Below are 13,995 nucleotides of genomic sequence, written 5' to 3'. Positions count from 1 at the left end.
AAAAAATACACACTACACATTTAATAGACACTTTTATTACCGCTGTGTCTGCGTCTTTATTTCTAGGTGTGGGCCCATGGGCTACTCCTGTGTCAATACTCCTTCCAAATTAAGGGCTTATTTCCGGGTTACTAAAGTGCTACCGGCTTTTGTAGTAACACAAAAAACGTACTTGCCCTAATAGTTGTTTTTTGGACCAGACGACTCATTTCACTTAACCTGATGATCTCTTCTTTCCCGTTATGTGGTTTTGCTTGTGGATGACCTCGGCATCGATTTATACACTACTTTGAGTAACGCCAGATTCCTTTTGGTCCACATTTCTACTACTTTGTTGTTTTTTATTTGAATGCCGATATCCAAAATTTGAAGATACGTGTTCAGAAGCTACGTAGGAACATTCGTTAAATAAAGTATTATATATATTCTTGACATGTTGTGCACAGGATCATTTCAGTTTTTTAAAAATGTATAATGTAACAAGTATTGGCATCCAGCCACACTACTTCGCTTTAAAACGTCTCTTCAGAAGAGTGGTGCGGATTAAACACTACGCCCTTTAATGAAGCTGAGCCTCTGCTGACAGCCACGGCAGAGGTTAAGTAAGGCATGTGGGCTGCAAGTATAAAGCCAAGGCAATGCAAATAAGAGCTGAACGGAGGCATTGGAACAAGGGGCCACCTTCATGTAACGACCAAGTGCACATTTTAGCACATTTCCTTAAGGGGGTGGGAGGAGGGGGTGCGGCCAGCAGTGACGGGATGCCTCCACAAAGCCTACCTCTGTCAGCCCTGCAAGAGGCAAGGTTGAGTGAAGCTCTGAGCGCGGAGCAGTGAACAGCCTGCTCTCGGGTAACTTGCAGCGGACGTCAGACTGGAACCATGGCACGTACTGGACTGCTTGTCGTCCTCTGCATCACCTTCGTACTCCTGGATCTGGCCCTCAGTCAGTCCTCGAAACCCAAAGCGGGCAAAAAGCGCAGATCCAAAGAAAAAGGTAATTCTTTCATTCTAACTGGTTTAGGAGAATGTTGCAGAGAAAGTCTCGGCAAGCACAGCCTCGCGTTATGCGACTCCTCTAGCACGAATAGGACATAGGCACCTGTCTAAGTGCCAATAGAAAATACAACTCAATGTGATTTCTGTTCTGCGCAGCACATAGGGAGGCTTAACAGAAAGTTTGCACCAGTAGAAGTTAGTGCCAGTAAATGTACAAGTGTCCCAGTGCAAACATATTCCTTCAAAACATTTTGCACATGGGCAGCGTTTGCATTAATCACAATCCGTTGCCCTTATTAAAATATGCATTTAAAGAATATTTCTTTGCAGCAGAGAAGTGTTTGCCCTGGAGATAACTGCACTTGCACCAACCAGTGCAAACCTTCTTTAATACCACTCTGTTTAAGGAGAAAATGGGCTAATTTTGTGATAACAATAATAAAACAGATAATTGTAAACTATAATACAAATGTTTTTCAAAGTGTTAATTAGTATTGTCGTATAGATGATGTAGTCTGGATTGGTGAGTTCCTCGGAGCACACCATGGACTTCATCACAGAATCTTTCCCTTAGATCAAGCACAATTGTTCACGATATAAGCACTAGGGCAAAACATTCCATTGTACAAAAAACATACTTTTTAATTGTGTTTTGTCGCCGAGCTAGCTGACAATACATTGCTCAGTGAGCATTCATGTATTAAAATATAGACGTATTTGCATTTGTAATCAGTTAGACAACATTCTGACGAGTCCACATATTCCACAGTAACTTTACATCAGTTGCACCTCAACTCACTTCTATATCACAAATAAATCAGGGGGGAACGGGGAAAGGAATTGATGGGAGCAGAGAAATGTGGTGTCAAATATTACACATTAACTACAACAGCTGGTTGCCAGGGCATTAATCGAATGACAGCTCTACCAGCCAAACACAGTTAAAGAAAACAAACATATAGGAAGGCACCTAGAACATATCAGCATAGTCAAAGGAAACTAATGTGCTTTACGTGTGGAGAGTCAAATCAGGATTGGGGTTGCATTCGATAAAGGGCTAACATATGAGGGCCTTCACGTGATAAAAATATACCAGAATGCATGATTTAAATAGCGAGGAAAGGAGGGTGATTGTGAGTTGAGGCTTGAAAAGAGGCTAGCAAACCACATCTTCTCAAAGTCAGAAAAACGTTATTTTTTCTGTGCATTTCAATGAGAGGCAGTGTTGACCTTTAAGGGCCTCATAGGCAAGAGCATCGCCAGAGGACTGTAAAGATCCACCTTCCACCCCTGCGACAGTGCCAGGAGCCCTATCCGAGCCGTAGACAGGGTAGGGCCTGCACGGGCAAGGCCCACTCAAAATCTATGAATGCACACTCAGCAGCGATGTGTGGGCATTTACATATGTTAATTCGACTTTGGTTATCCAAATGCGTTAGATTTAGGTGCCATTTGTTAAACAATCCTGGCTACCCCTCTGAGCCCTATAACCAGTGATCAACACACCAGAAACAACAATCCACCTCGGGACGAAATCAAACAAAGCTGAAGAAGGGACAGGTGGGCTGAGTAATATTTGAATGGTCTCCAGTGAGATGTTTAAAAAAAAAAAAAACAGTCAATACTGATGGAGAGTTGTAGACAGAAAGTCACCAGAAACTCCAGCACAGTTTCTTATTGTCCCTTCAATGATGCACCGCTGAGACTCCTGCCTCCAGGCAATGCAGTGTACATTGCATTTAATGTCCTCCTCCTATCCTCGCTTGAGCCTCAGCTCAGGGAATGATTTGGAAGCGATGGTGTAAACTTTCTGGACCCCAAAGGATGTCCCCCACGATCTGCAATGCCATTGGCTCTCCTGTGGCCCATCTAGCGTCTCCTCAGGTGACATAGTTGCTGCTTTCACATTCACAAATCAACGTAAAGGGAAATCCCCAATGAGAGTGGGTTATTTATTTGTACATTTGTACAGCCTTTATGGCACCCCCATTACTCATTCATCAGAAGGGCCAGTTTATACATATATGGAAACACCTACATTATTCTGATTTTAAAGAGTCTCATCCCTGTAACTGTTTTAGAATGTTGCATATATATATATATATATATATATATATATATATATATATATATATATATATATATATATATATATATATATATATATATATATATATGTACAATCAAGGAATTGCCAATACTACGTTATGGGGGGAGGGGGGGTTTAGATTAGCTCCGCTATGGACCCTTTCAAACGTGACTTTCACAGCTCCTTCTTTCACATTCGTTTGCATAAATTGTTGCAACTTTCATGGATGTTTTGGTAATCGGATTTCAATTCCCTCTTCCATTGTCCAATCCACTTCAATAGGTAATGTCTAAGTGGAGTTGAAAATGTTTTTCGAGATTCTCAACTTTCTTATCCAGTGCATTCATCTAGCCAACAGATCCAAGTGGCGTGAGATGACTAGAGTCGGAATGTCCTCTTCGATGGAAGTGCCGTTCTTTGACTCAGTTACTGGGCACATGTTCATACTAGCTATGGTTGGGCATTTGGTGTGGCCAGGCATAGTGAAACAAAGAATTAAGTACTTCATCTCCATAGCTTTACCTTTACAATACTGTCCAGTCACCTTCTCATGAACATGGTAATGTGAGACAGCAGTTGCTGAAACAGGGGGAATTTGGAAGGTGGATGCAAAGTGCGAAAGCAAAGTGCATCTCTGACCACAGCAAATGTGCACTGCATAACGGACTGTGGATCTACAATACGGGTCTGGAGGAATCAGGGCAATTACTGACTGTTCACCAGGGGTCACCTAGAATCTCATAAAGGCATTGTGCCAGTAATGACTGTTGATTGCAATCACATTATTTTGTCTGATAGACTGTCTGGCTGCGAGACATGTTTCATGAATCCCAAGGAATTGTCCTTTCTTTTTCTTCAGGGACTTCTCTTGACAATACTTGTTATCAGCCAGACAGTCTTAAAGATGGTCAATATGGGACCAGCGGAAAGAGTCCCTTTTTAGCGTCTAATGTGCATGCCAGATTCCTAGAAGCGCAATACGTTTGCTATCACTTGTAGATCACATTAAACCCCCAGACAAGTTTATGCTGAATTAGAAATGCTTATTGTTACCCAACTCAGTGATACTAATTGTAGCCATCACTGAAAGATGAAGGTCTGAATTAACCTACTAGAATTTGAACCTGTGACTAGGCGTTCATGCAATGATCCCTGAAGTGAATACATTTATCGACTGATCAATAGACCTGCTTATCAACTCTAAAGCTTCCCATCCTGCTGCCTGATTCCAAAAAGGCGTATCTATGATGATGTTATCTCGAATACTGCCTTAGATTGGAAACGCTGTCACGCTGGATGAACATCCAAGAATCACCTTACAACTGTCACAGAAGCAAGCCACGGAGCAGAATATTGCTCTCTGGTAAGAGGGTTTGGGGACCCTGAGTAGTGAGCAAGCTGCAGCAAATGTGTGAGGGTCCCTTAGGACACAGAGTTTTGCTGGATCATGCAGGCGAGATCTATAACTCCTGTGCATGGCCCCGAATAGAGACACTCTCATCTTTACCGACTAGAGGCAATCCCAATAGGAAGAAGTCATAGACATGGCTCTCACTCCATGTTAAAGGGGATACCACTTGTGTTTAGTTATATCATGCATTGCATTACCTAAGAGCATCCCACACTCAATAAGGGAGGGAGGCACGAAATCCATGCTATCCATTTGTCTACCTACTGGAATTGCTGCAACAACAAAAAAAATAACATCTCGAATTGGAGCTGGCATACGAGATGCATTATTTGAGGATCCGGCTTCAGGGCGACAGGTATACAGATTTTGCCTGGTGCCCATTTTGTGCCCCAGTCAATCGCAATAGCTTGAAAAAGTGTCAAATGTCACTGGTCTTGTGACAGGTTGCTATTTCGTAAGGATGTAGAAGACTGGCTTTTTTGATTTTTATTAATTTAATAAAACAATGCAGGTAATGCCATCTCTGAACGGGAAATCAGCTGATCGTATTCCACTTTAACTGAGCTCCATGCCAAAAGCATAGTGTGTACCTGTTCTCTGCTTCATCAGTATCCTGATATACAGTGTCTTCTCTACCAGTGGCACAGAGCAGGTTCAGAGGTCACAGGTGTCCATTTCTCAGGTGCAGTGATAGCATAGTATCTGCAGTACAGGGGCTGTACTTATGATATGCAACCCTGCAGCAAAACTATGATGATTAAGTACCCCATGCTGTTGGCAGAGGCATTTTAAATATAAGCCAGTCCTAAATTAGGGCAAGCAGCATGCCATTGTTCATAATTATTGCAGCCACATCCAATTTGATATCACATATGTGTCAGCCACATAGGCCCAGTTCAGCTGTGGAAGGGTTCTGTGTATTCGGCCCAGAAAGACTGACATTGACCTATTGGCAGGATTGTAGCATGTGGGGATTGCTTCTCTGTGTTCCTTTGTTAGGGCAGGTTAGAACATTTCCTAGGTAGAGCCTCACGAGGCAAACCATGCCCCCTAATTGTTACAGGGACCATTGGGGGTAACCTGCTGCTATGATAGGTTATTTAAAACGTGCTTAATACCCAGAGGTTTCTAAGCGCGGACCCGGAGATCAAACCTGTTTTGCTCCGTGTCGTCTTGCTTCCAAGGCAAGCATGTTACAACTGGGCTATCCTCCCGAGACAAGACCTGCCTCCACCATGGTACCCAGGATCTCAATGTGTTGTAGGATGCCTGCAGTTGTGCACCAGACACCCTTTTGCTTGGGAGAAGGTGAACAGGAACCAAAATGTAACCTCCACCCCCTGGATTGGGTCTAACAGTAAGCAGTGGACAAAGTCATTCAGGAATCCTGTGTTCTCCAGTAAAACCACTTCAGACTGTGATTGAAGCCTGATTCAATGCTTTTGAACTTACACGACCTTCAGGAGCTGCTTTTGGGTCTACACCATCTCAAACAACTTTGCTGCATGTTCAAACTAGTTTGATGATGCACCTCTCCGCTCAAACCAAAAGATCTCCATCACATCTGCAGTCTTTGAAATGCCATTGAATCTCTGATTTCCATCGCCAGTCGACCAGGCCCGTGGAGACTCCTTCAGACAGTGATCTTTCAATGCTGCCTCCAATCGCTTAAACATATCTGTGCATCCAGTCACCAGCATCATTACAGTCACCTGGAAGGTCGAACATACCCTGGTGTCCCTCACAATCTGCACCTAATCAAGCAGCATTTCAAACCGCAATGTACTTATGCTTTGACCCAGCTCAACAACGGCTTGCTGACTGGAACCATGCAGCTGCTGCAATCAAACTCTTTGACCCGACATGCTTGCACCATTCACCCACCTTGATGCCACCTCTTACCTCACTGAGCCCATCACCTGCTTTGCTCGAATCAACTGTTCCTTGTCGGCTCTCGACTCAAACCCCTGGTATATCACTTGTCGACTTCCTCCCAGCTGTTACCTAATGATTTGAACCTGCTCAACCTCAATCTGCCGCCATGCCGAAGTGTCTACTGGCATATCAAGGATTGTGCTTTGAACACATACCAAATCTCAAAGTGAACTCCTGGAGTTTCACTCTTCAATCCTAACCAGCAGGTACACCTGCCATAACCAGTTCCACCTCCAACAGAGCCTGGCACACATCCTAACCTGCATCGCCCGAGTGCCATCTTCGAACTCTTGAGCTCCGGTATTAGATCTGGTTTGATGCCGCTCAATGCTTGGATCAGCTATGATGCACAACACCCAAACCTGGTTCAGCCCACTTGCACAACAGATCGAAGCCTGATTCGATGCTGTTGAATGACCAATCATCACAAGAAGGTACTGCTGATAATTAACCACCCCCTTGTTTTGGTCCTAGAGACTAGTTTATTTTATGTATACATTTATAGCAGCACGCATAGCCCACAGGCATCTAGGCGGTAGTTACAGATCAGACAGACAAGGTTCAGTGGGGGAAGGGCAGGGAAGGGAATAGTCCGTTGAACAGGAGAGCTTTAAGGTGCTTTCTGAAAACGTTGTATGATGGTTCTTTACGTAGATGTAGGGGTAGCTTTTTCCAGAGAGATGGTGCTTAGACTGGGAAACTGGAGCCCACCGATTTGGCTCGTTTGAATCGTGGTGAGACAAGGCGGTGACTGTAGGCAGCTCTGGTGGGTCTTACTGAGGTGCATTTTTTCAAGTTGTTCACAAGGTAACAAGGAGCATCATTCGAGAGACAGCGGTGGGTGAGGGATAGAATTTTGAAGATTGATTCTATCCTTGACAGGGAGCCAGTGTGCAGTTATTCTGGCATCTGACATATGGTCCCGTTTGCCAATGTCAAGGGCGGCTATGAGTGCATTGTTCTGGGTTGTTTGTAGTTTGCAAAGGTTTTTTTCAGAAGAACCATAAGGCAGGGTGTTGCAATTGTCAAGTTCGAACATATAAGTGCCTGTGCAACTTCCAGATGGTTAGCGGTAGAAATTAAAGGTTGGCTGTTGAGGCAATGTGGTTGACATGGCAGGAAATGCGGAGAGAAGAGTCAAGGTAGACCCAGAGGGTCTTAACAGAAAAAGCAACAAGGATCTTGTGGCCGTCGATGACGAAAGATGTGTATTCCAGGTGGAGACTCTTCAAGCGGGCCGGGGCCCCAACAAGGAGAAGTTACATTTTTTCGTCGTTCAGGAAGAGGCTATGTGCAGCCATCCAGGATTGGATAGTTTCATAGATTTCATTAATCCTAAGGGTGTCTTTCAGGTGGTCGCCAGAGAGGGGGATAAGGATTTGGGCTTCGTCCGCGTAGGGAGTATACATGATTCTCAGGGCATCAAGAAGTTCAAACAAGGGCTCAGTGCATACATTATACAGGGTGGGTGAAACAGAAGAGCCTTGGGGAACCCCACAAGAGTTGGGTGTCAGTGAGGCGGCAGCCTCACCTGAAAATACTCTGGAGGATCTATTTGACAAGAAGGAGGCAATCCAGCTGGTGGCTTCTGGGGAGAAGGGAGCAGCAGAGGTGAGAGCTTGCCAGAGGATCTTATGGTCAATGAGGTCAAGTGAAGCTGATAGGTCTAGAAGGAGATCAGAGACAATGATTCCCTGTGAAGCTGTTTTTCAGGTCAAGGAGGGCTGTTTCTGTCCCGTGCTTAGGGCGGAAGCCTGACTGGCGGGAGCCTAAAATGTGTTAGTGCTCTAGGATAGATTGAATTTGTAGGTAGGCCACTTTGTCCATGATATTGAGGAGGAAGGGGACAGAGGTGATGGGGCGATAGTTGGTGGGGATAGCTGGGTCAAGGGTAGGTTTTTTCAGGAGCGGTGCAATCCAGGATTCCTTAAGTGCGAGAAGGATGGAACATGATGTGAAGGAGGAGTTCATAATGAAAGTGATAAGGGGGAGTAGGGGCTCTACACAAACTTTGAACAGGAGGGCGAGAGTGAGTCTCCCTTGCACCGGGACTGTTTGAGCCCAGCGATGCTATTTGCAAGGTCAATGTTGCTGATAGTTTGGAACTTGAAAGGTGGGATGCCGTCACGGGTAGGACTGGACAGGAGGCCGTCGATGGGCTGAGAAACCTGTTTAGCATGAATTTTGGATTGGAGCTGTGAATTGGATCCTGTCATGGTGTCTTGGATAATGTTACGCCAAGCGTTGTCTTTTATGATCGCATCCGGGCGGGGGGGATAGGGGTTTCTAGTGTGGTGAAGGGTTCCCGGGATCTTGAAGCTGCATTAGCGATTCTTTCATTGTAAGTGGTGGCTTTGGAGGTGAGGATGAGCTGTTTGTATTGGGGCGAGAGTGAGGAGAGGTGGTTCTTATTCGTCGGGTGGGAGTTTTGTACCAAGTGGCTTCTGCTATTCGTTTAGCAGCTCTGGCACTCTGGGGTGAACCAGGAGTTATGATGTGCGAGCTTCTTGGATTTCGTGGCTTTGAAAGGTTCAAGGAGGTTGACAACATTGATAACAAAGGAGTTATAGTGGTCCACTAAGACTGTAGAGTCTTGTGAAGAGGGGAGTGGTGAGTTTATGAGAGGAATGATGTTAGCGCTAGTCAGGTTTCGTGAGCTATGAGCCATGGTGCTGCTGGTGGTGATTACTGGCTTGGAACGTTTGCTATTGGCTGGGATGGTGTAGATCATAGTGTGGTGGTGTGCCTACCAGGGGTAGGCACAGTTCAATTAAATGGTAGTGTTGCAATTGTGGTCACACAGCCAATCAAGGATGCTGCCATTCGAGTGTGTTGGTTCTGTGATGATTTGGGTAGATCCAAAAGCTGCTAGGGCGGTGGCTATGACAGTGGCGTTTGTATCACTGGTGTAATTAAAGCCCAGGTTGAGGTCACCTAGAACTATGAGTTGAGTAGTAGGTTTGAGGTTGGTAGTGATAAGTAGAGGGAGGTCATCTTCGAAGGACATGATGGGGCCCGGGGGAGGGTAAATGAGATGTAACGTGAGTGTTTTGTTTTGTGAGCATTTGATTTTGACTGACAGTGCTTCTCAGTTGGGGATCGAGGTTGATGTAGATGCGTTTATTGGGAGAGAATTTCTGTAGATAAGGGCTGCACCTCCACCTTTTCTTTCTTGACTGTCACAGTGGAGAATGGCGTAGCCTGATCGGATGGCAAAGCAGAGGGTTGGGCCTGCTGAGGGAGAGAAAAAGGTCTCTGTAAGGGATAAGATGTCCAGGTTTTTTGTAGTGATGAGGTCCAAGATTTTATGGGGATACGCAGTGATGGATCTAGTGTTGAGGAGGCCACAGCGCAGAGGTTGATTTTGTAGCGGTGTTGGAACAGTAGTGGGGTGTGTTGTGGGTGTTTGGCGGCAGGGCATTTCTAAGTGGTAATTTAACGATAGCTGCACCTGACATGGGATCCAGGGGCTGTTCAGGGTTGTGGGGCGGAGTGGTTCCTTATCTCATGTTGGTATTCCGGACTCTGATTTCAGGTGGGTGTGAGTCACGAGGTGGTAAAACAGGTTGTGTTTTCTGGGCAGGTCTAGGGCTATGGCTGGCACTGTATCTCAAGTTGGTATTCCGGACTCTGATTTCAGGTGGGTGTAAGATACAAGGTGGTTAGACGATGGAGGCAATGGTAGCCTTATGTGGCAAGGCAAAGGTCATGCTCGTGCATGGCATGTTCAAGGTTGTCAAGGTCATGCTGCCAGGGTACTGGGTGGCACCAGTTTCGAAGTGGCAGAGTGGAACATGGTAGAAGCTGCCGGTATGAGGATAGGCCTGTCTGGTTTCTGTTAGGTGTAGGCTTATCTCAGATAAGGCTGGTAGGAAGGAAGTGGGTGGATGAAGTTTAGAGGAAGAGGTAAGCTTTGGGGCAATACAACATTGTGGATTTAGATGGTGGTGCTTGTGGTGGTTTGAAAGAGGCGGGAGGAATGAGATGGAGCAAGCAGTGTGAGCGATGGTTTAAAAAATAAGGGTACCTGTTCAGCACAGGTCATTCAGGCTAAATACATCAAACAATAATATCATGGACGTTGGAAAATCAGATTAGAACCTTTCTTTATATGGACAACATATATCTGGGCAGTATCACAAAAATATATGTATTCATATACAGCTTCACAATATTTGTTCACACAAAATGTCTTTTCGATGCAAACAATCTTTTTTTGTTTTCAACATCTACATACATACGCCACCATTTATTTAATTTTTTATTCATACTCTCACTAATGTACATATCTCCATGACAAGGGTTATACATAAACCCAACAGTACTCACAGCATTCCATACATTTTTAACACCTATCTTGATACTCAATGAGTGTTATGCACAAAATCAAATAGCAATTTGCTTATTCGATAAAATCGATATATGTTTTGGTCGTCGGAGGGAAGCTAATAATTCAGCCACAGGGTTAGTACGTCCTTCTTCAGGATGCAAGTGGTTAATGATGAAACCTGCCCAGGGTGTCAAAAGGGTGGGAGATATCATCTGGCATCAGTCTCCAAATCACAGTGATGGAGCTTCGTGTCAGCAAAGGAATATATCCTACAGACATGTTGTAAAACACTTGACAGGGGTCTGATCCAGAGTTCAGGATATGGCAGTAATATGATGGGCACATGGTACAGAGATCCATGATTGCTTGTAGTCCAAGGACTGCAGAGGAGAGCACCAACACTAGTCTAATTTTGTATTGCATCATTGTGATTTGGAGACTGATGCCAGATGACATCTCCTAGCATTAACCCATTCTCAAACCCTCAAATCCCTCAGCCCACCAGGTAGACTCTTTAAATCCACTACTGACGTTTGACCTAATATGTCGAACAATACTTCATGGGCCTTCTCGAACACTATTCCTGTCTTCTCTGGAACAATGGTATTGATTATTTCAAGGGAATATTCTACCATCTATGTCCATGTCCATGAAGCCTCACGTGAGATATTGCTTCCAGGATCAACATGGTGGTACTTATCTATTTTCAGTCACATCCTCCTCAGTCGAGGGGCATAGGCCTTCTCCCCTTTTACCACTTCTGGTGCAGAGCTGTTATCCATTGTTGGAGCCGGATTAGACTGGCATGATCCACTGGCGCAGAGGCTGTGGCCTTGACTCAGTCACCAGTGAGCGGCAGAATGTCCATACTCAACTAAATTGGAGCACATGCACTGCCAGATTGTGGCAACCAGCAATGCCTGATGCAGATAGAAATAGGGGGCCCTAGCTAAAGCCGATTGAGATTTAGGTAAATGTAACAACCACCAGGGGTACACTAGTGACATCGAGATGGGACGGCCGAAAAAAATAAATGTTTCCCTCATATTTCCTAGTATCTAGAAAACTCTCCCTATCCCACCCCACCCACGCCTGAGGGGACCCTGATTTATGAGAATGCCATAGATGTGGGTAGAGAAGACATGGGTGTGGGTAGGGAAGACATGGGGTTCGGGTCTGGACCTGCTGAGGGAGACACCCTGGGAGGAGAGAAGGAAGAGCATACCTCCATGGCTTGTGTGCTGGTCAATGCTAGATCTGCGGTGGCACATAGATATTTTATATACTTTATACTGAAAGATACTGTGCCGGAATTTCTGTGCTGTGCATCACAGAGGGTTGGTTTTCCGAGAGCTCTGACCCAGATCTGCGCCAAATCATGCCTTCCTCCTATGCTGTATTGTGTGCTGACAGCCCCCCCCCAGTAGAGGTGGAGGGCTAGCAATTATTTATTGTGACGCTTATCAATGTCTCGCTATTCCAGTGGCTGACTCTCTACCCTGCGAACTATTGTTGATTGGAGCACATATCAATGCTAATACGATGATTCATATCCTTTTGCAATATAGATCGCTTTCAGCCAGCCTTGTGGATTTTGCAATGCATGTTTCTCAACTGGTGGCCAATCTGAGTCTGGCACACCCTAATTTGGTGGTGCTGGATGATTTTAATCTACATCCTAATGATCCTTGGGATGGCTATGACAATAACTTGGTGACATGTTTATTAGATCTTTCTTTGGTCTTGTGTAACCACCTCTCTACTCATGAGAGAGGCAATACGCTGGACCTTATTTTTGCTCAGGCAGGAATGGTCTCTAGTTGCATCCCGGTCCCTGTGACCTGGTCAGATCATTTCCTAATGACTTTTTTGAACCATGTTCCGCTTTGTCCTTTGAAGGCTTCTCATGGTGTTCAGCTCTGTAGAAGGTGGCATAAAGTCGACCTGACTGAGTTGACTGAGTTATTCTCTGAGGAATGCTGAATGTTTAACGAGAGGGGTCATGATCCTTTGTTCTCTTTTCTTAACTCTCTTGAATCAGTAACTGACAAAGTAGTTCCTAGTTTCCCTGACTTTGGTAGACTGAAGCCTTCTGAGGCTTGGTATACTCCCGAACTCAGAAACAGTTGTGTAGGCGTCCGGAGAGGAACTGGAGACTGAAATATGAACTAGACACCCGTAACCTGTACAAGCAAGCAGTGCTCTCTTATCATCAAATGATCTGATCTGACAAAGCTAAATATTATGCCACTCAAATAACCGAAGCAGCGTGTGCTTCTCGAGAGCTATTCAGAGTGGCGAAATAACTCTCAGCCTGCCCTGCGGGAAATCCTGCTGTACCTCCTGATGCCAAATTTAGGTGTGATTAAATTAGCACCTTTTTCTTTGAAAACATTCTTGACATTCATAAGGGCATTACAGATCAGCAAACTGGGGGTGGGGGGGAACACTGTGCAAATTTGTCCTAGCACTGGCTCAGCCCTTTCTACTCTGCCAAATGATTTTAAACTCGACCCAATATGCAAGGAAACTACCTGGACTGCTCTCTTATGTCTTAAATCAGCTTCACCCTTCGATGCGGTTCCTCTCCACCTTTTGAAAGCCCTTCCTCAAAGGGCCATGGGTAAGTTGACTGATGCAGTACAATATTCCTTTTCTACGGGCATTTTTCCGGCTGCTTTTAAACATGCAGTAGTACTACCACTTCTAAAAACAGCCAACTTGGATCCTCAAGTGCCTGCCAACTACAAGCCTACCTCCTTACTTCCAGCAATGATAAAGCTGATGGAAGCAGTGATTACGGCTCAGATCTCGAGATTCTTTGAAAATAATGATTGTCTTCACCCTTTTCAATCGGACTTTCATCCCAAGATGGGGACGGAGTCTGTAATGATATCATTGCTGGATGATCTTGTGCTGCTCCAGGACGGCGGAGAGACTGGAGTACGTATTCCCCTGTATCTCTCTGCAGCTGTTGATACAGTTGATTATGAGATTCTTCTGGCCAGGCTGGAACATGCTGGTGTCACCGGATCTCTCCTGGCTTGGTTTGGGTGCAGACAGTATCCTTACAAGCGTGTCTCTCTTCTCCCGTTACGTTGTTTTGTGTAGTCCTCGCAGGGTTGGCCTTATCTCCCCTTTTGTTTAACCTCTATGTTTGTATGTTGGCTGAGCTCATTACAGAATGCAGTGTTCTTTTTCTATTCTTATGCTGATGATACACATCTGATTT

At 45.0% G+C, this 13,995-nt stretch overlaps 1 protein-coding gene across 1 annotated transcript in view; it reads left to right on the top strand.

Moving 5' to 3' along the window:
- Window positions 1–782: 782 nt before the first annotated feature.
- The window catches only part of CLEC3A (C-type lectin domain family 3 member A), a 144,408-nt gene continuing 131,195 nt past the window's right edge, over window positions 783–13,995 (top strand). The window contains exon 1 of the mRNA XM_069652878.1: window positions 783–996. Within this exon, the coding sequence (XP_069508979.1) occupies window positions 882–996 (115 nt within the window). The 5' untranslated portion in view covers window positions 783–881. The remainder of the gene's footprint in view (window positions 997–13,995) is intronic.

Source organism: Ambystoma mexicanum, chromosome 1p, assembly GCF_040938575.1.
Source record: "Ambystoma mexicanum isolate Mex_15411 chromosome 1p, UKY_AmexF1_1, whole genome shotgun sequence".
Taxonomy (NCBI): domain Eukaryota; kingdom Metazoa; phylum Chordata; class Amphibia; order Caudata; family Ambystomatidae; genus Ambystoma; species Ambystoma mexicanum.
Note: the sequence above shows the minus strand (reverse complement) of the source record. Positions and strands in the feature narration are given on the sequence as shown.